The 22,586-nt window shown below is 43.3% G+C and overlaps 1 protein-coding gene across 3 annotated transcripts in view; it reads right to left on the bottom strand.

Annotated features, from left to right (window-relative positions):
• The window catches only part of LOC309361962 (connector enhancer of kinase suppressor of ras 2-like), a 318,598-nt gene that overhangs the window by 74,308 nt on the left and 221,704 nt on the right, over positions 1-22,586 (bottom strand). For all 3 annotated transcript variants that reach the window (XM_081897332.1, XM_081897331.1, XM_081897330.1), the window contains exons 12-13: positions 19,463-19,549; positions 17,972-18,225 (exon numbers count right to left, since the gene is read on the bottom strand). In XM_081897332.1, the coding sequence (XP_081753458.1) occupies positions 17,972-18,225; positions 19,463-19,549 (341 nt within the window). The remainder of the gene's footprint in view (positions 1-17,971; positions 18,226-19,462; positions 19,550-22,586) is intronic.

The raw sequence follows: 22,586 nt of genomic DNA, 5'->3' as shown, positions 1-22,586 counted from the left end.
AAACTCATGCAACTTCTACATGTTTGGGTAGGCTTGTCTAAACAAAAATGTTTTAAGCAAGCATCTGGCTGATATCAATAGGCAGGCAGTACCAAAGTCTGCCAAACTAAAAGATCAATCCCTTAGAACTGTGGAATGAGTATTATGTGGCACCTGTAACTGTAAATAAAATCCTGAGCTCCACATAAATTAGGGGTCAGCAACTGGACAGCCCCTTACAATGGACCACATTCATCCACCCAAGCAGTGTTATCTGGCAGTTTGGCATAAATGAGAGATGTGAATGAGCAGTGGAGTTGGCAAAGGGCTCTAGGCAGCAGTACGCAGAGAGGAGGGGGATGTGTGTGGCCTTGGTGCACGAGCGGTGTGTGATTGTGGATGAGCTTACTCCTTGGTGAGAGGTAGAAGCAGCTGGGTGGTGATGATATGTAAATCAACCTGGTTTTTCTCCAAGCTGCATCTATGGTGAAAGGATGAATGCAATTCATGAATGCATAGAGTGTGTGCAAACAACCAAAACAGAGTATTTTACAGCAGATCAAACATTCCTTGTCCACCTTGCTTCTCTTGGAGGAGCCAGAAGATCTGGTCAGGTCGTCCTGCTTGTGAAAAGCATGAACTTTGCCACAGCTCTACTTGATTTCTAGGAGCAGAGCCTATTAGTTGGGTGTGGTGGGTGACCACCAGTGAACCAGCCCCTGAGAGCTGAGAGCATTCTCTGTGGGTGATTGGTTGTGAATGGGCTTGCTCACAGGTGAGAGGTTCGAGGATTAAGGAAGGATTGCATGTGTGTGAGAGATGTGAGTTAACCCAACTTTAAGAGAGAGGTGGAATGCTAGAGAGCCTCGTCAGTGGTGGGATCACAAATGCAATTCACAAATGCATATCCAGTGTGATTAGTGGGTACTGGGTTTTTCCTTTACTGTACTTCTGTTGTATCTTCATTTTGTGTTAATACACTACTCCACACTTTGGGGCCTTGGGGCCAAAAAGCGGTATGTAAACAAACCAGAAAACAACATAGCTACACAAGCCTTTTCTGCAAGCAGTCTCCAGCAAAACTAGTTGCCGACCAGGGATATAAATGCTTCCACAACATCGATAACACATCCTTGCCCAAGGAAGGGAAAAGATTTGACTGTCTCGAGCGGTTACACTAATGCTTGCTGACAAGGTGTAAGCTGGCTACGAATATTAAATTCTAGGGCAAAGCTTTCATTTTAGGAAAAGGACAAAAAAAGAAGCACGACCAAGCGAGCCCTGCAACAAAATACTCCATTGTGAGAGCCTGCTTTCCAGGATTCCTGCCACTTCATTCCATTCCCACCTTCCACCCCCACAGCTATCAGCCACCATTCCATGGCCACTGAGCATGCTCACTGCCCATTCAGTAGTAGGGAAGGAAGAAGACATCTTTCCCTATTCTGCCCTTTATCTGTCACATGCAGCACTGTTTCTGTCCTACTAGAGTTCATCTTCCACCCAAAATGGCATTATTTGTGTCATTATTCACTGTAACAATATTTATGTTATTAATTGCAAAAAATATGTAAATTACATAACCTACATGGTCACTACATTGCCCCATCCCATTCAGTTCAATGCAGAGAAAATGCCATGCAAATGGAAAGAAAGAGTAATCAATTATGCTTCATTTGGAGACTGAAAGTAGCAAATTACCAATTGTATTTGTTGGATTGATTTCCATTCCAGATATGAAACCAATAATCAGTTTTGGAATTTCAACTCCCATTTCTGTTTTCGATGGAATTCTCTGACATCCCTATTCAGTAGTTTGGGGGTCCTAAATGTCTTACATGTTTTTTGTGGCATCAGCATTTGTGCTGTAGAGTCCACTTCAGTATGTATGTGCTTGTTTCTTTTCAAAGGTGGCAATGAAAACTTCAGCCATGAATACTGTAACTTTTTTATAATAGTACATTATTAAAATATGAATGAAACACCCTGATATTCTTCTAAATGATGGTGGACTGGAAGCAAAACCATTCCAGTAAAACAGCCTTTGAAGAGAGGAGCCTCATCACTCAGTTCTGTCTCTGGCCTATAATTTATTCATATTTAGAGGCTAAACGATGTTCTTCTCATCGGCCTCTCCATTCTCACGTTATTAATTTTAGACATTGACAAATGTGTCCCATTTGGGTGGTTTAACTCTCTCCACTCCCTGTGTCCAATAATGAAGAAGTTTATTTTTTAGAATTTCCTATTGGGTCTACAAAAAAAGGAGGAGGACTGCTGTAAACTTGGCCCCAGCTAGTATGGCCTGGCCCAGGGTCAGAACAGGTGAGAACTGAGCAATAACTAAAGGACCATAGGTACCCTATCCAGTCCTAAAGTTGTATGTGAGTTGGCCAGCAAGGATGGGGAAGGCATAAAGGGATGGAAGAAAAGGTGGGAATACAAGTTCTTTGTCCAGCTCCCAAGCTCAATGCACAGCAAATGTGCACACCCATTTCAACAAGAGCACAGAGGAAGGCTACAATCATTCCCTTTCTTCCCCCAAAACTAAACCAGAGACTAAATTCTTTCTCTTGCTGTGTCTGAGTACAGCTTTATCAAATCTTAAAATTCAATCACATACATTTCAGGTCATATTACAGCCGTAATTTATGGGCCTACATTCTGTTCAAAATTTAATATTCCAGTAGCTTATGAACAAAACCCAGTCGTCCAAAAATAGACTGACATATTATCTTCGTCAGAATCAAATGAAATTCATTAATGTGATCAATAACGGAGGACGAAGAAGAGCGAGAAAAGTACACATATGCCACTGGAGATAATACCACGGTGTCCTGCCGGGCTATATGACATTTTCTGGTGAACCACCTACTACAGGTCTAGGCCAACCTTGGTCTGATCCAGCAAGGAACTTGTTATATTCAGAAGCTTAGTCAGTTTAACACATAAAACAAATAAGCAAGAATGTATACTCAGGGTCACTTAACACACATTCATTGTCAGACCCTCCAAGGGTCCTTATTTTCCAGAGACGTCCCTGATTTAGAGAAGCTGTCTCAGTTTCTGATTTGATCCTGGAATGTCCCACTTTTTCTTAGAATGTCCCTATTTTCATTGGGGAAATGTTGGAAGGTGTGAAGTTATCTGACCCCCAATGTTTTATTATGTTTATATATATGTTGACAGTTGCCCAGAGTGGTTGGGGCAACCAAGGTATAAATAGTAAAATTATCGTTATGGAATGGGACATCCCTATTTTCACTGGAGAAATTTTGGAGGGTATGCATTGTTCCTTAACTACAAAAACAGCCTTTCTGAGAATGCATTCTAAGGCTCCATCCACACTGCACATTTAAAGCAGTATCATACCACTTTAAACAGTCTTGTTTTTCCCCAAAGAATCCTGAGACTTATAGTTTGTTGAGCATGCTGAGAATTGTTAGGATGCCCTGTTTCCCCCACAGAGCTGTAATCCCCAGAGTTCCCTGGGAAGAGGAATTCATTGTTAAACCATTGGCTATTGACTATGCCAGCTGAAGAAACACCTGAAGAGCCGCAGGTTCCCTGTACCTGCTCAAAGGGTAGGCATTGCAAATTTTTGCAAGCTGTTCTGGGAGCCTTTTTGGCTAAAGAGTGGGCAAGAAGATAGACAGACAGAGGATGCAAACCTCTACATGCTTACAGAAGAGACATGTGCCAGGTTTTACTGCAATGCAAAAATACAGGACTGCACTGTAATGCTCCCAGCACAGCTGGCCTTAACTGGAAACTTTCTTGCTTACAATTAATCTAAATACAGGAAGTGAATTATACCCTGCCATCCCTGAGGATGCCCTTCCTGTGCAAGATTGGGAGCATGCATTAGAATGATGGACAAATGTCCATCTGCACCATTGTTTAGAAAAAATAAATCCACCCCTTGGCTGGTCAAATTAGCAGCTTCCGCAGAAAAGCTGTACTCTCTGAAAGGGTTTAATAGATGCTCTTGAGACTTCAGCAGGGCTTAGTCAAGAAGGTGGTGGGGTTGGGGTGGTGGTGGTTCTGTTTCTTTTACTCTGCAATGAAGGAATCACTGCTTTCATAACATAAAAATGCATTTTGTACTTCAATAACCTTTTAATTTTCATTATGGAGATAAGGGATATTAGCTGTTAGAGAGAGTGCAATAAATAAGATTATTATCTTACATTTTTAATGATAAATGGAACCCAAGGTACAGCAAACAAAGATTAGGCGACATGAAATTCTATAGAGACAGCATGGTGTAATGGTCAGAGCATCAGACTAGGCATGGGAAAGACCCAGATTCAAACCCCACTTGGCCATGAATCCCATTAGCCTTTGGCCAATCACTTAATCAGCCCAACCCACCTCACAGAGTTGCTCTGAGGATACAGTGGAAGAGGGGCCTCCTTGGGACAGAATGAAATAAACATATCTACTGTGTATTTTGGAAAGTAGTTTGTCGGTTTGCCTGTTTATCCTCTATAAGTTTGGCTTCCTCTCAAGGTATCTTCACCAAACTCAGCACAAAAGTTTTCCAAGGTGGAGGCATCTGTTTTCCCTGATGTTTGGACATCAGCTGCCATTTTGAAACAAAATGGTAGACCAAAATGTGACTTTGGTGTGACTTCACCCGATTTTTGGTGCAACAGGTGAAAACTCACAAATTACACAGTCCATTTAAAAATTACATATTTTGATTTTTAAAAGCTCCTAGGCAGTGCTGGGCATGAATAAGGAAAAAATAAATATCACAACTGTCATGGGTTCACTTGTCTACTCAACAGGTGGAATAATAGTTCACCTTAATTAGCACCTAATAGTGCTAATAGTTCACCTTTGCTTGTAAATATGGTAGCAGTGACATTCAATTTTTTGAAATTTATTACAGTTGCTGGATGGGTTTATTCTACACCAGGGGTGGATACCTTTTAAAGCTTGAAGGCCATATTTTCTCATGGTGAAACCTCTGAGGGCCACCTGCCATGGTAGGCATTAAGACAGAGACAAAAGGGAGGGAAGGAACAGATGTGGCTCTTTGCACATGTTTGTACAGTAAGGCTATCTATCTATCACCTATCATCTATCTATCTATCTATCTATCTATCTATCTATCTATCTATCTATCATCTATCTATTCCATGCCAACGTCAAACACCCAACCACCCAGGCCAGAAAGAGGGATAATCACAATCAGTGCTATTTTCTGGAAAAAGAGGTGCTAGAACTTACCCTGAACTTTGTTCTTTCATAATGGCAATGCGCCTACCTGAGAGGTGCCAGAACTGAGTTCCAGTGAGTTCTGGCAGAAAAAAAGGACACATTTCATCCAGGCAAAAGCCCCTGACGAGGGCACGGTGTGGAGCTGGTGAAAGGTGTAGTTGGGTGTTGGGGAATAGAAAGAGTTAGATGGAGTCATGTTCAACTCCTGAGTCTGAGGTTCCCCATGCCTGTTCTACATCCTAATAGTCAGACTGAGAAATTTGCCTCCCTCATACTCCAGAGCATGGAGTTCTGTTATTGCCATCTAGCCACAAGAATAGAATCAAAATATTAATGATGAATGAGTTTTTATCTGACTGTTTGTCTATAACAGAAGTCTGTGTGTCTGCCCACCTATCTCTGCCTGCCTATCCACTACAACCTGAAACTTCATTACAACCAATCCCCTTGGCTTTCACAGTGGCAAGACTGAAGCTTGGTTTTAATTTAATTGGGCAATGAGCTTCATGAGGTTAAATAGACCTTTTGATATCAGATCTGAGCAGAAGGCTTTTGATCTGTAAATCACAGAAGGCCTCAGCTTATGTTTGTAGTTAATTGCACTAATGTGAAAGGAGCCCCTGCCTATTGAAATTTGCCTTGTGAGATTAGGAGATCAAGGAGATCCACATCAGATTTCAAACCTGCTTCTTTTCTCAGATGGTGAAGGGCTGTGATTCTCTACAAGATGCTGTAACTCAAACAGTTGTGTTTATGATGCAAAAGCAAGGAAAGGTTCCGGGAACAACGGAATCTCTACAAATTCTCTACAAGTTTCAACCGTTACATTCATTATGCAAAAGTAAAGGTTTACACACACACACACACACACACACACCTTTCCCATGGACCTTAGGGAGGAGGGTAAACAACAATAACAGCAGTAGCAATAATAATAGTGGAAGTCCCTGATCATCTGAATGGGGTCTAGAATATTAGCTGGAACAGCAATGCTTATAGTGAGCTAGACTTCTGGGAGGCTGTTTTTCCAGTCATGCATCTCTGGTTCTCCAACACTGCATGCAGAGTATCAAGATAAGCGATTTATTGAGCTACCGATGTAAAGTGGTCCCATCTTCATCACTGATGCTGTTGTACTCTATTCACTTTTTCCACACGTCACACAAAAACATTTCTATTTCTTTTCCAAGCTTTGAAAATTAGAGATCCTTCATCCTAAGCATTTCCCCCTTTCACCCAGCAGCAATTTCAATGCCAGAAGGCTTAACTTATCTCTCGAGTTCAGTAAGCTGACGCTAAACCCATCATAAGATACAACAGAGACGTGCAGAATTTTGTGTGTGTGCTAGGCTAAAAATAAAAAGCTGCCTTTGAGGTTATTTTGTTTCTCCCCTTCACTAGTGAGTGGATAGTGGGGAGGGAGGAGACAAGAAGGAATGTTGCTTCCAGCAACAAACATTTTGCAATTCTTAAATTCCGTGCTGGGGAAGAAGAAAAACAGAAAAGGAGCAAAAGGAAGACAGAAAGTGAACAACAGGGTATAGGTGGTGTTGGTGGTAGAGAGGCAGGGGAGAAAAGAAAAGGTAAACTCAGAAGAAGTGCATGTTTTGTTGCTTTGATTCTATATCAGGAGCAAGGTAAAAATAAAAATATGTTTGATGGGTGCATACTGGCAGTGATTTGGGACTGAAGTCTGACAAGTGTCCCAAATCTCCACTGGCACAAGAAAAAAGTTGTTCACACACTGTGTGGGAATGCCCTCACCCCCAACCCCAGGGTGGGCACAAAATGAGCGCAGGATAGCTCAGAGCAGGAGTCTCTTAAGCTCAAGGTCTTGAGTTCAAGCCCCGTGTTGGGCAAAAGATTCCTGCATTGCAGGGGGTTGGACTAGATGACCCTTGTGGTCCCTTCCAACTCAACAATACGAAGCCTGGAAGGGAGGCACAAGTTTCCAAGAAAGGGCAAGAAGTGAGTAGGGGGTAGGCAAACCTGTCCATTTCACTTCCTCCTTTCCTCAATCTTCCTCAGAATTTCCATTATCAGTCTGCAACCTTTTTTTTTAAAGCCCTCATGAAAAGTTGCGAGTATTTTAGCGCTGATTTGTTCTAATACCCATACCCTTTTATGCAATTTTGTGTAATATGCACTATTTTTGCCAAGCAATGATCCCTAATACGATGTGTCGTTTTGTGTCCCCCCCCATTAATTTATGCATTTCCCTGCATGTCGCTTGGTGGGAGGACGATGTTGTAAAAATGTGAATTTTGAAGGATAGCTGTGCTTTGGTTCGTGCATTGTTTTGGAAAGTGTGGATTAAATAGCTTAGTTTTTAAATGTGGAATGAATTGAAATTTTCTCCTATCCCCAAAGCAAGCAGAGCCAGGCATTTTTCGGACAGCAGTGGAGGCACATCTGAGGATGTCCACCCATCCTGGCAAAGCACACCTTTAGTTCAAGACCTGCTCCCCCTACCTGGGAAAAGGCTTAGGTGGGAGCAGTGCCTGTATCTGGGAAGCTGCCCAAGGTTTGAATTATGCACCTTGCCCTGCAGGGTGATGCTGTGTGGCTTTGTGGGAAATTTACAATTCTGAGCAGTTTTCTAGACCCAACCTCTGCTGCCAGATAAGCCCATGGTAGCTTCTTACATTCCAAGAATGATGGGTACTGATATTGGTTCTGACTCCATGTGTTGAACCCGCAGTTCTGTAGGCTGTAGGTTCCCCACAGGCTCTGCGCAGATCCCCTTCTCAAAATGTGGAAGCTGATTCCAGAAACAGTATGTCAGGTGAGTCCTGAAGTGGCCTGGGGAAGCATGCTATTTATGGGACATACTATTTCTAGGTTGAAATGTCCTCCGGCTATGTTATGCCTTACCTTGAAAGGTGAGGGCTGGTCTGGCTTGAAGACCGCATGCTATTTCTGGGACATGCTCTATGTGAGATGTCCTCAGGCTGTGTACGTACGGCCTTGCCTAGCACCTAGTATAGCACTGGTAATTCTATTGAGTCTAGCATTCCTGAGGACTTTGAAGCATGCACAGGGAGACTTAGGCGCATTGAGAGGTCTTCCTAAGGAACAGAAAACCATGGAATGGAGTATCCTTGAAGACAGAATGACTGGCTGGCTGAAAACTTGGAGCAGGACAACTCCATACAGTAACCTTTTGTTGCATGCCCCATCTTCACGTTCCATCAAAGCAATTTTATACCACTTCAACAGCCATAACTTCACCCAAATAATCCTGGGGACTGTAATTTGTTAAGGGTGCTGAGTTGTCAGGAGACACCCGCTCCCCACAACAATTCCCTGCACAGATGTACAATTTTCAGAGTTCCCTGGGAGAGAAGAAGCATTGTTAATCCACTCTGAGAATTGTAGCTCTGTCATGATAACAGGGGTGTCTCTTAACAACTCACAACACCCTTAATAAATTGCCATGTCTCCCCTCTCCTTTGAGGGGAGACATGACAATTCAAAGTGGCATGAATCTGCTTTAAACGTATTGTGAAGATGGGGCCTGAGAGTGCATTGCAGCAGCTAGACCTCACTTTATTTGGTGTGGTATTTTACAGTGATGCCTTCCAAAATGAAATTTATTAGTCCTATTTAGGGCAGGATGCAAAACCAAGGGAAACACCCCCCCCACAAACCTTCCTAGCAAAGATAGCAAGACCTTTAAATTGCCTTTACGACCTTGTAGTGAAAAGGGTCATGACTCCTGACATTAATATTCCAGTTAGTCCAGTGTTGCACAACAGCATCGAACCTGGGCATCCGGCCAACATTGCATTAGTTAAAGACACCATTTAATGAAGCAAAGTTTGCATCCTTAAAGCAATTTATGAAATTGCTTCACATGTTTTAATTTTGGGTTTCGATTCCACACCACTTCCTAAACATTTATTTTAAAAGATGGTTCTGTGTAATTATCAGTTTTGTATTATTTTTTTTACTCCAAGTCTAATACATCCAGTAGCTGCTTGCATATAACAAATCTTCCCAACTCATGCTGTGAGGAAGAAATGAAGCAGTAGCATAAATTACGCCGTGTGTGCGAATCTTAATTAAAGCACTTGAACAGGAATGCACAGCCCTATTTCACTGGCACACTGGCAGAACTAAGGGCCAAGCAAAAGTTAAGATGGTGGGCCTGGTTGTAGGAATATGGGTCTTTGCATCTAAAAATCACAGAGGAAGGCATGATTTGGATATAAATAGGCAGGGGTGCCAACTTGAATAAAATATGGGGGGGCAGGTAAGCCCTGCCCCACATAATTGATCACATGACATTGTGCATGCAACATGGCAATGCCCATCAACTTTGGGGAGTCCCAGTCCCCTCAAATATTTTATTGGGAGAAGGCCAAGGCACCTTGGCCCCTAGGAGTTGGGTCCTATGAAGATAGGGGTGGGGTACTGGATTCCTCCATTAACCACTCCCCCTCTCCCAAGATACACATCTGTAGCAAGGGGGGGGGGTGAAGGAGAGAAGCAGTGGGACATGGTTATGCACTCCTAAGATTTTATCTGCATCATGCATTTAAAGCACTTTCAGTGCACATCTGATGTCCTGTCCCCTCTGCAAACGTTCTCCAATTTTACTCATAGTTTCCAGCCCCAAACTCTGCTAATGTTAGGAAAGTTCACTTATCACTATTAGGCACCCCTCTTCCATGCAATTCTATCCTCCACCCTCAAAACCATGCCTTTCCTCTGCACTCAGCCTTCAGGCTCTACTGATACTGTACGTCTCCAGGGAAGGAAGCCTAACACACTCCAGGGGACTGGCATTTGTGGAGATGCATAGGGGATCCAGCACAGTACAAGAGAGACTACAGAAACACTCTAAAATAATTCAGCAGAAGTCAGCTTCCTCAGCAAGGAAGTGCAAATAAGGGGGGGGGGAGAGCCTCGCTCCCCCACCCTCAGCCAAGTCCAGCTGAGCAATTAGCCTCTCCCAGGCCATAACTTCAAGAACAGTAGAAGCAGCTGGGAAGGGAGAAGAAAAATTCAGGGGTTTAAAAAATAGTAATTTTTAAAGTTGTGTGTCTTTGTTTCTCAATTTGATCCTTTTACATTGTTTTTTATGTACTGTGGAATTTTATGCATTGTTACTTGTAGTTATATTTATTGATCATAGTTTAGTAATTATTTTTTGTTAATTGTTAAGAGCGAATTCTTGTTTAATTAGTATTTGCCGATGTTCTGAGAGTTAATTTTGCTGTGTACCATTATAGTCCAATAGATAATTGAATATTACTTTATTTGTTATGTCGTTCTGTTTTAAAGTTTCGTATTATTGTGACTTTTTTTGTATTGAACCAGGTTATTATAAGATGTACTGTCTTTGTTGTGTATTTTGTTGCTGCAAACCGCCTTGTGTATCGCAGCACAGAAAGGCAGTACATAAAAGTGAAATGAAACCTTTAGTTTGCTCTTCACACCCAGAAAGCATGGGCCAGTGGCAGTCTGAGGAATGCCGCTCTAAGGATCCAGAAAACAAATGCTGTATGACTTCACAGTCAATAGACTTACCTTTCCATGTAGCACAAAATGTGCCAAGAAGCAAGTAAGAAAATAGAAGACCGGGTGGAAGACAGGGGCTGGGGCTTTCTCACCTCCTGAGCTGGGAGGTTGATTTTGCTTTTTACATTGCTATACAGTGGTACCTCAGGTAACATACGCTTCAGGTTACATATGCTTCAGGTTACATACTCCGCTAACCCAGAAATAGTACCTCAGGTTAAGAACTTTGCTTCAGGATGAGAACAGAAATTGTGCAGTGGCGGTGGGAGGCCCCATTAGCTAAAGTGATGCTTCAGGTTAAGAACAAACCTCCAGAACGAATTAAGTACGTAACCAGAGGTACCACTGTACATTTAAAGCCCTCAAGGTCTGAATCCACACAGGCCAAAACTTCCTGAGTGCTACCGGCAAAGCAGAATATATGCCAGGTTAGATCAAATAAACCAGAAACACCATGGACACGAATTCAGTCTTGCAATGCTATGTATCTACCTAAATTGCTATTTTAAACTCACCTCCCCCCCCCCCCCCCCGGCGCAAGGTAGAAAATATGATTTCCAAAATGCACTCAACAGTTGCTCTTAACCAACTGCTGTAAATTTTATTTCTTCAGCGCTTCCCTCCCATTATGCTATCATCCTGGTTTTGGCTACCAACCGTACATTTCTCACGGCTGCTGTAATGAAAACAGTAATTTCAAGAAATGCCCAACTGTGAAAGAGCCGAGGACAGGTTGAAAAGAAACTCAGCTGGAATACACAGGCTTTTTTAGCAGGCATTTCCCCTTACTAACTGCTGTCAATATAAAATGCCAGACTCTGAGCAACTGCTTTGCTGAAAAACACTTTAGTGCAAGTAGCTGACGTGGTTTCGTGGTGGTTCATATTGTCAATTAAAAACCTGTGCTCAAATAAGGATGAACCCAATGTCCTGAAACACAATCCTTTGTTGAACATTTTATAGGAAGATGACCCAAGAACTGGTTGACCTCTGTTATTTATTAAGAAGTATTTATAAACTATCTTTTAACTCAAGGACCTTCCAGAAGTCCTTTTCATTGTGCATTCATGATTATTTTTGCTCATGGTGGTATTCGAAGCCGTTTGACGCAATCTGGCTTTCAATAATACCATTTGCGCTTGTAAAAGGTTTGGGCAAGGACATACTGCTGCTTAGTTTCCTATTGACGCATGTCCCTGAGCTTCTTGCTGAAAACCCTGTACCTTTTCGTGCCACAAAATGTTCTGGGTTATTGTTGTTGTTCAGCGCGGACACTGAGATCCAGCTCCAAGGGCCTTCTGGTGGTTCCCTCACTGCGAAAAGTAAAGTTGCAGGGAACCAGGCAGAGGGCCTTCTCAGTAGTTGTGCCTGCCCTGTGGAATGCTGCATAAAATAGCACCAATCTAGGAAAACAGCACTGATGATAATGATGATGAGGATTCTTCATGCTGCTTTTGTCCAGATGGCAATAATGTGATAACTTTAGGGAGACATCACATTTAATAAAGTTGAGTGATGTTTGGATAGTCCAGTAAAAATCCACCACTAATGCACTATTTTGTCGATCACATGTTGCACATTAAGCCCACAAAAAGGAGTCCTAAATGAGTTTAAAATATAGCTTCCCTCCAAAATATATGGGAGGCCATTGGATACTGTGGACCTTCTTTGAGAAATGGGTTTCTGGGGGCATGTCAAAAATGTATTGGGGAGCTGCTAGATCCATCCAATTTCCTAAACATACTTCCAAAGTGAAATGGAAACTTTGCCAGTCCTGGAGATGCCATAGTTATTTCCCCTTCCACTGGATCCAATGGGAGGAGATAATTTTAAAAAGAAAGAAAAGGAATTGGTGAGGGACGCAAAGGTAAAAAGCCACCTTTACCTTCTGCTTTAGCCAGAACAAGCCTGGTGGGGCTTTGGGAGTAGCAGTCCCTCCACCACAGGCTTTCCCTACACCCAGCCACCAGAGAATTGCTTTGTAAAACAGACTAGAACAATAGCTAGCAGTACAATCCTATAATATCTACTTGAAAGTCAGTCTTACTTAAGTGAGACTGCTCAATGCTTATTTTGCAGAGTTTTAGGCAACAGTCTAAGATAGTTTTATTCACCCAGGCTTTTAGACTGCAGCCCTATGTTACAGCTTAAAGTTGCTACCTAAAACTCAACAAAGTAGGCACAGCTGGCCCAAGACGTTTGGTGCCTGAGGGCTAGGCATGTAAGAAGGCATCGTTTTCCATTCCACTCTGCATTTGTTGCATGCAGCACTATTCCATTCCGCTGCAGTTCATGTTTTGCTACAAAAAAAAAGCAACGCGTTATTCACGTTGCTGTCAACTGTGGCAAAATTACATAATCCACGCAATTAATTACGTAAATCACATTTTTATTGTGTTAGTCCACCCATTCATTCCAATGCAAAGGAAACACAATGCATAAGGGGTGGAAGACATAATCAATTACATATTGTTTGCAGACTGAAGGCAACAACAATGGGGAATACCAACTGTATTCATGGGATTGATTTTTTTAAAATCCTGGAAACAGGACAAATAAGCACTGGCAATTTCCACTCCATTTCTGTTTCATTCTGAATTCTCAGATATCCCTGCCTAAGGCAGACAAGAGGTTCCATCCCGTTCCATATTTAGCAAAATGGCCTGGCGGTTCAATCTTACTTCAGCATTGCCAATAGGACAATAGTCCTCTGCTGCATCTGAAATTTCCTCTTCTACACCATACAGCTCTTAGGGACGCGGGTGGTGCTGTGGGTAAAACCTCAGTGCCTAGGACTTGCCGATCGCATGGCCGGCGGTTCGAATCCCCGCGGCAGGGTGAGCTCCCGTCTTTCGGCCCCAGCTCCTGCCCACCTAGCAGTTCGAAAGCACCCCTAAGTGCAAGTAGATAAATAGGTAAGGTAGGAAGGTAAACGGCGTTTCCGTGTGCTGCGCTGGTGCTGGCTCACCAGTGCAGCTTCGTCACGCTGGCCACGTGACCCGGAAGTGTCTGCGGACAGCGCTGGCCCCTGGCCTCTTAAGTGAGATGGGCGCACAACCCTAGAGTCGGACACAACTGGCCCGTACGGGCAGGGGCACCTTTACCTTACACCATACAGCTACTAAAGGTGCAGAAACCCTGTCATCTTTTGTTCCTGACCAACCTAATTATAAGGCATTTCAGGCAAGAGGAACTACCAAGGATTAAATCTTCAACCCATAACCATATGAGAAAGTTATCCAAAGGGTGGAAAACAGACTGAGAGAGACACCACAGTCTCTTAAGAAGAAAGTTAACTACGGTGAAAGTTGGTGCGCGCTGGGAACTGGTAGGGCAGAAAGCAGAAAGGCCAGAAGGAAGGGGAGCAAGAGCAAATGGCCGGAGAAGCTAGAGACTATGACAGGGAGAACCAACAACTAACTCTGGTTTTATCCCCATCTTCTCTGCTGAATTCTAAAATGGTGATATAGACTAAGGAGGAAGCTGACAATCAGTGCCATTCTGTAGACTGGTTGTAAAAAGGAGGTAGGCAGGGAGGCTGGCTGGCTAGGGGCAAACTAAGTTGGCAGGGCAAACTTGTCCTAATGAATCGGTCTCTACTATACAGGGGTATTTTACTGGTTATGTCTCTCTGCTGGTAGAAGTGAGTGTCATTGCCTTCCTACTCCCATCATGGGCTTCCCAGAATAATCCTTCTGACCACTGTGTGAAACAGGATGGTGGAACAGACTGATGCTTCATTTGATCCAGCAACACTGTTGACATTTACTTATGGAGTATTTTATGTGTGGGAGCATTAGAAGATTTGATTATATTCCAACTATACTTTGGAGCATCATGAGAGGCTCCTGCTGTATGAAGCCAGTATCAGAGGAAGAAGCCAACCAACCAAGAGCCTGCAATTCTGGGGAAAGGAGGGGTGTGGCCCTCTGGATGTTGTTGGGACTACAGCTCCCATCATTCCTGGTAAGGTTACCCTGGTAAAGTTACCCAGGGATGGTTACCCATGCTATGATGGCTAGATGTGAGGCAAAAGACAAAAGGAAATGTGACAAGTGTGATAGCGTAGCTGCACACTGCAGCAGAAAGTAAAGAAGAAAAATAGGAACCATCATTTTCTGTTGCATATTCATGATCGTAGATATTGTGGTCTTAAAACTAAATGCCTTTTGTTTACTGGGACTAATGAAGTATAACAAAGCTGAATTCTGGCGCATAACAGCTTAATTATGTCTCAGGGGTTATCATTTTGAGTAGCTTCAGGAGTGTGTGTGTGTGTGTGTGTGTGTGCTGTCAGAAATTCACATGCACAGAACACATTCAGTGGGAGCGCTTCAAGGGACATAAACGGAAATTTTGGTGAAGCAGGTGGAGATAGTTGAGTGCAGGTGTTTTTTTTTAGGGGGAAGAAATATAAGCCACAGTAACACACACAAAACGCACTAGGAATTTTGCTATGGTGACTCTGAAACCTCTGTCCAGGGGTTGGTTAAACTGCCTTATTCTCATAGAAAAAGCTAAGAGTCTCGGGCTGTGGTTGGCTCGGCTGTTTATAAATGCAAAGCGGGCCTAGGACTCTAATGTGGCCTCCACACAACACACCATGTCTGGGATCTACATTGAGGGCAGAGATGGTGTGTCTCCAGCACATGACAGAAGCAGCACAACCAAGATGCACACCTTTGTCAGCAGAGAATTCCACGTCAGTGGCTGCCACAGAAAAAAGATCTCTCTCCTGGGTCAACATTCCTCACACTTCTGTGGGAGGAAGAACTACCAAGAGGGCTTCCAGCAGTGGCACATCCAAGTGGAATCCCAGACATGATGGTTAGGAGTCAGCATGCATGGGCATCTCAAGCTCTCTTCCCCTGCTTGCCACATGCCCAAAGGTTGTGAGAATATGCCTTAAGTCATCTTCAGGAGAATGCTATAAATTTACCCAGTAACTTTAAAAGAAGGAAGGTGGCCAGTTTTGAACAGGAACCATATGGGAAATCCACAGGAGCTACTGAAATTTATCTACACCTCTCTTCTGGAGTCAATGTACAATAACTGTCATGAACTGGCTGGGCGAAGAAGAGTGGTGGGAGGCACCCGCCAGGGAACCCCCCAGAAGAAAGCTCAGAGCCAGGGGATTGGTGGGGAGAGGTCAGAGGCAGAAGATTGGGAGGAGCTTCTGGATGCAACATGGTTTAGTGAGCAGGAAGAGCCTGTGACTGGGAGCAGTTCAGGCTGAAGCAGAGCAGGAGGGTCAAGGGACTGCAAAAGAATTCCAGGAGTCTTCCTCTCCTGCTGTGACAAACTCCCCTCACCATGGTTTCGGAGAACTTGCAGAGTAATAAGAAGAGCAGAACAGAGGCCAGAGGTGTGCAGGTGCAGTTCGAGATTGCTTAGGAAACATCTGAGAGAGGAGGAGACTTAGAGAGGGCAGAGACCTTCAGTCCTGGCAACGGCTCCATAGGAAGTGTTGATGAGACCACTAGGCTGAGTTGTATGTTCATTTCTTTGAGTAAACAGTTAACTTCACTGACCACATAGATCTGCTTCCTTTATTGATGCCCTGCATCTGACTCCAGCCCTGACAATAGCACAACAGAAAACTGAAGCCTGGAATAAGTTACAAGCTTCTTTTCAATCCATGCTTCCTCACTTTCTGACACAGTATGCCAGTTCATTATCACAAGGCTCACCAAACGGTACTAACCCTTCTACCAACAAGATCGCTGCTATATAAACCCGACACAGAGGCTTCGAAGATTTGTGACACCTTTGGAGCAGTTAAATCAAACTTGTAAATTGCAATGATGAGCTTGAAGCCAGCGTTATGATTTCCCTGTCGCTCTTCCAGTGACATGATTGCCTCATCGCCATGATAGATTGACTGGGTCCTCTTCCCGCAATGCATTTGGATAAATCTATTCCCCCTCCCCCCTGAGTCTTTTCTGACCCAGAAAGATTATCACAGAGCAAGCAAGGGCGAAGGAAACTCCAGCCTTTGTTAGAGATTGTCACTGTTTGCTAAAAATACTCTAGTAAGAGCCAGTGTCTCATTTCAGAGACAATAAAACGACACTGCTTCCTCAGGTATACATCCTGCCTGGTTTGAGACTTTAAACAACAGCCGAGTTAATATAGTAAGGCAGAAAACACACAGCTGTGCAGGAAACCTTAAGCTACCAAGATCTAGAAAATAATTCTGTTGTGTGTTTTTTTGTTTGTTTGTTTTTAAATGGTACTCTGGCATGAGCAGAGGGACGCGGGTGGTGCTGTGGGTTAAACCACAGAGCCTAGGACTTGCCGATCAGAAGGTCGCGGTTTGAATCCCTGGGACGGGGTGAGCTCCCCTTGCTTGGTCCCTGCTCCTGCCAACCTAGCCGTTCAAAAGCATGTCAAAGTGCAAGCAGATAAATAGTTACTGCTCCGGCGGGAAGGAACCGTGCGCTGCTCTGGTTCGCCAGAAGCGGCTTAGTCATGCTGGCCACATGACCCGGAAGCTGTACGCCGGCTCCCTCGGCCAGTAAAGCAAGATGAGCGCCGCAACCCCAGAGTCGGCCACAACTGGACCTAATGGTCAGGGGTCCCTTTACCTTTACTGGCATGAGCAAGTGCAGTCATCTTGGAGGGAGGGAGGGCCAAAGGTTTGGTCACTGTGATGCAGGTCACACCCACATTTAAAGCACATGACTTTCCCCAAAGAAGCCTGGAAAATGTGGTTGACCTCTCACAGAGCTACAATTCTCAGCACCTTTTTAAAAACAAACTGATGCAACCTCAGCCTAACCAATCTCACAGACCCCTCTAGAGGATAAAATGCGAAGAGATAGCTCCATATATGGTGAGCTGAGCTCATCGGAGAAAGGGTGGGATGCAAACATGACAGTTTATAAGGCCCCCAGTGGGCTACCACATGAATCAGTCGAGCCTTAAGATGAGCATCACAGGCCTCACTCTCTGGCTCATCATTAGCAAATATTCAATTGGTAAATATGAGGAACATGGATGCCTTGGTGGAACATTTGTGGAACTTTCTCCTCAGGAAGATGTGACAAGCCGAAAGGGTATAATACATATGTTTATATGTATACATACATGTATACATGTATAGATGACTATACATGTATACATGTATAGATGACTATATATATATATAGTCATCTCAGGTCCATCTTCTTGGCTCATCCCATCTCGTTGGCACAAACCAAACCACAAAAATCAAATGTACGTTAAGGAATCTTACGTGATAAAGTGGAACAGTGTTGCTCTCAGCTAAGGAGAAATTCAAGGCATCTTGCTGTCCGGATTCAAGCCGTACATTTATAGAAGAGGTCAACATGGATGGGCTTATGGGATAGTTGGGGCTGCCACTGTTCTTGCCCTTTTTCCTTGACCTGCGACCCGTATCCCGCTTGTTGTCCTTCTGAGTCAATGGCTCTTCCTGGATCACCAATATTTTGTCATCACTCAGGTATCGCAGGAGTGAATTCTCAGAGTCTGTTATGGGGTGAAGGAGAAAAAATGAGGAAGAAGAAGCTAAAGAAGGTAGCAAGCTTTGGTTCAATGCTGATGGAAACATACTTTTGTGACCAGGAGTGGGGTGGGGATACATATGGAGAAGCCCCAAGCAGCTTCTTTCTTGATGCCTTTAACGTGACATTTTCAGGGGAACCCACAAGCCACAATGGTTCGCACAACTGCATGTCATTTTTAGACCTGAATGTTTTTTTAAGATGCACAAACACGCACACAAAGAGGAAACAAAACACAGCTATTCTATCAGCTCTTCCCAGTCTATTGATCCAAAGAGCCTTCTTTCCCAGAAACGAAAACAATCCTTTTAAAATTACTGTTCTTTGGCACAACAAACCACAGCTCTGTATGGCATGATAACTACAAAATGCACATTCCTTTTGTCCTTTCCCCTGGGGAAATAAACAGAGGCATTGTCTCTTTGTTCTTGCATTTATTACACGGGTCCTCTGAAACCATGTCCAAAAAGTCTACAAAATAGAATCACTGTCATAGTTCGAACTAAAGTGAAATTCTGAGGTCAATTTAGAGCAGGATAATCTGTGGCCCTCCAGATGTTGCCAACAGTGGGCCCCATCAGTTCCCAGCCAGCATGGTCAATGATCAGGGATGATGGCAGTTCTAGTCCAACAATGTCTGGTGTGTCACAAGTTTCCCAACCCTGATTTAGAGGCTCTTGCTTGGGTGAAATGTCTGAGGACTTTTGAAGGAAGCAAATGAGCTAGATTAGCAAAGGTCATATGTATAAACCCGTAACCATGTGCATACCCCTAAACTGTCCCAGAAAAACCAGGACATCCCATTTTTTCTGTAAGAGCACAGTAGCCATTCTGGGCACTGCGATCTCGTGCAATTTTGCACTGCAATCTTGCCCCTATAAATCTTGCACTTTTTCAGAGCCGTGATCTCTTGCAGGTCATGTGACTCACAAGGGAGTGTGGCCCCGGAAGATGGCAACCCAGCCTTTCGTTGTGACATGTTAGAGGGTATGCATGTGTGCTTATGTGTGTATACACAAACCCCAGAATAATGTTTTTTGTAGTTGTAACAGTATTTCCTCCTCTTTACCAGCATGGCCCATGGTGGGTTTCAGCACTGTAACATTCAGAATCAAGAACGGTTTAAACAAATAACAGTCACAGCAATAGGTTGGGTCCTGAAAATCCACATTTCAAGTCCTTGCACTTGTGCATACACTCACCTCGGCTACCCCTCTTGAACATATTTGGCTCTTTTGATTCTCCTATCCAGCTGTATTCTGTAGGCATAGAAACTGGCCTCAGATCACCTGGGGGGAAAGTGCAAAGGGAAGCCAATCAACATTCTGGAATTCATTAAAAGAAGAATTAGTTAGCATTAGAAAGGCACCGTGCATGTGGAGTTGGCAGGAAAATCTTAGCAATTTGACGCAGTTGCCAGTACCTGGTTCTAGTCTCTGGAATGTAATGGAATTGTAAAATAGCAAGTAGCCAGTGGTTCGCCTGTTCACTCCCCTATTCAGAAGGCAAGGCCTGCAGGGAAAAATAAGTTCTCGCTTCCTCTGTAGGAGAAATATGGTGAATCTGTGGCCTTCCAAGTGGTGTTGCACTCCATCTCCCATCAGCCCCATCAGCACAGCCAGTGTTCAGAAATAGCAGCAGTGGTAGTTCAACAACAACTGGAGGGCCTCAGGTTCTCTATTCTTGCTTTAGAATGAGAATATGGCCCAGTCTTCAATATCATTTAAAGCAGTATTGCACTACTTTAAAACAGGATGTTTTAACAGTCAATCTTTCTCAAGGAACTCTGGGAATTGGAGCGTCCTGAAGGGAACAAGGGTGTCTCCTAACAAGTCTTGGTGCCCTTAACTAACTACAGCTCCCCGGATTCTTGGGGAGGGCATGACTGTTTAAAGGGGTATATCCTATATTATCTCTGTTTTGCTTGTTCCTGCGTTCCTTAAAAGCAACATGTAGAGAAAAATAGTGCTTGTCAGGGGTGATAGAAGCTGACTTTAGGCTGAACCTCAATCCAGTTTCACTCACGTCATGTGTTATTCTTTTAATTTTTGAACTAAAATCCCCCGGTGGTGGTGGTGGTTGTTACTATTACTATTATTATTTGTCCTCGTTTAATTTCAAGAAGAAAGCCCAAGGCAGTTCACAGAAATAAAAACCAATGGCAAAAAATAATGATAAAACAAATTATCAAAATACAGTAACCTGCAATTAAAATGCATAGTAAAATAACCACATTAAAACACCCATAGTTAAAATAAATAATAAATAACCACAACAGTTAAAACAGCAATCAAAGCAGGGTATTCAATCAAGGAGATTGGGGAAATGTTCATCTGAACAGGCGTGTCTTCAATAAATGATGGAATGCCAATATCCAGGGGGGGACTCCTGTATTTAATCAAGTGGAGCATTCCACAATTTTGGTGGCAATGGTGAAAAATCCCACCCTTGTGTTACCATGAGCTGATAACCATCAAGCTCTGTTGCAAAACTAACCAAGTTCCATTTGTCAAACTTAATGCTGTTACTGGGCAGTGGAGGGATAGACAGTCTTTTGGGTAACCTGGTCCAGAGTTATTGAGAACTCTGTAAGTAAGTGACAGGATATATTGTTCAGCCTCCAGATCAGCTGCAACGGAAGCCTAACATTACAATAGTCTAACAACGAGGTCACCAACGCACGTTTCACAGTGGCCAATTATACTTGTCCTATTCTGTCCTATGCCTAATCATTGGGTTAAGAAACAGGCCAACCTTTCTCTGAAGAATCATGGACTCTCCTCCATTGTGATGCTGGATGCTGTAGAATGATCTCCAAGACTATATCTAAGTTGATTTGAAACATAGATCTAAAACCGATGTTTTATTCATACAAATCTTTCAAGTGTGCCCTGTCATCACACGGGCTGTGTATTTCAACACTTTTAATTCTCAACCGAGAAAGCAAAGGGAAGCTGGAGAAGTGGCAGCATTAAGGGAGAAGCAGTTCTGTAAAACTGGCTATGTGGGATCATATTTCTGACATTGTCAGGGCACATTATCATCAACACATAAAAACCACCCTCCAGTTCATGAGTCAACTCTCATCTGAAACACACAGCCGACTTTTATACACACACACACACACACACACACACACACCACCTTAGCAAATGTCAGTCTGGCTCTGGTTTTGTGGCTTGTTCGCTTGAGACACTCGGGTTATTTTCTGAAACATTAGACATTGACCAATCTTCTAGCTCCCAAAATAAACCCAGAGCTGGAGAGAAAAAAAATACTGAACAAAATCAAGAATTTCTTTTCTCTTTTCTTCCACTCCAATAGCTCATTTCCTCAATTTTGTGCTCTCTCTCTCTCTGTATGTGTATAAGGAGAAAGCAACACACACATACACACCAACAAAGATTCAATGCGCAGCTACGCAGATGGATAAATGAAGCTTGCTGTTTACTGATTTGTGACACATATTCACCGATTCTTCCGCCTGCTAAATGAGATGCCATTAATTCAGAATGTCATTACATGCTTTGAAGAGGCCAGGTTGCACCCCACTCCCCGATTACAATCTTGCAGAATATGATGAAAGCAATTAGGTTTTTATTTATCTTGTTGCCTTATTACTATGAACTTTGCAATAATCAGTTATATATTAGAACAGAGAGGTGGCAGCAGCCGGGGGGGGGGGGAGATGGGGGAAGCACAAGACTCAGAAGCATACCATCTGCATTCCAGAATCTTCATATCACTAAATGTACAATGTGGTTTGTGTACTTGGAGCTAGACCATAGCTCAATAGTTGAATGCAGAAGGTCTTAGCTTCAGCCTTCAGCATCTTCAAGGGCCAGGGAAAGACTCCTGGTCGAAACCCTGGCAAGCCCACTGCCAATCTGTGCAGACCATACTCAATTAGATGGACCAATGCTCTGACTCAATATAGGACAGCTATTTATGGTCCTACCTACCTGCATATAGCTGTGCTTCATTTGTTCCAAAAGATCAACATATCAGCTTTCCCTTTTCAAATACCAAACCCTCTCCCACCTGTTTCCCTGTAAGCATTTTTAAGAGAAATGTGTATGCCCTTCATACCATATATGTTAAAAATCCCCATTATCTTAGCAGATAATCTTTGTTCCTGAACTGTGGCATCACATGCCCAGAACTATTGTTTACAAGGCACACGCAAAATTTTCACAAGAGTAGAATTTTCAGAATTGTTATTTGATGTGTTCAACCTGGTGATAGTGACAGATGAGTGCTCCCTGGCTCGTAATAGATTCAGGTTTTCTGAGCTTTCTAAGAGGAGTCTAGGGAAAAGTTTGAGTC

Source organism: Podarcis melisellensis (assembly GCF_964234715.1).
Source record: "Podarcis melisellensis genome assembly, chromosome: Z".
Taxonomy (NCBI): Eukaryota; Metazoa; Chordata; class Lepidosauria; order Squamata; family Lacertidae; genus Podarcis; species Podarcis melisellensis.
The sequence above is the reverse complement of the archived record's forward strand: the minus strand, read 5'-3'. Positions and strand labels throughout refer to the sequence as shown.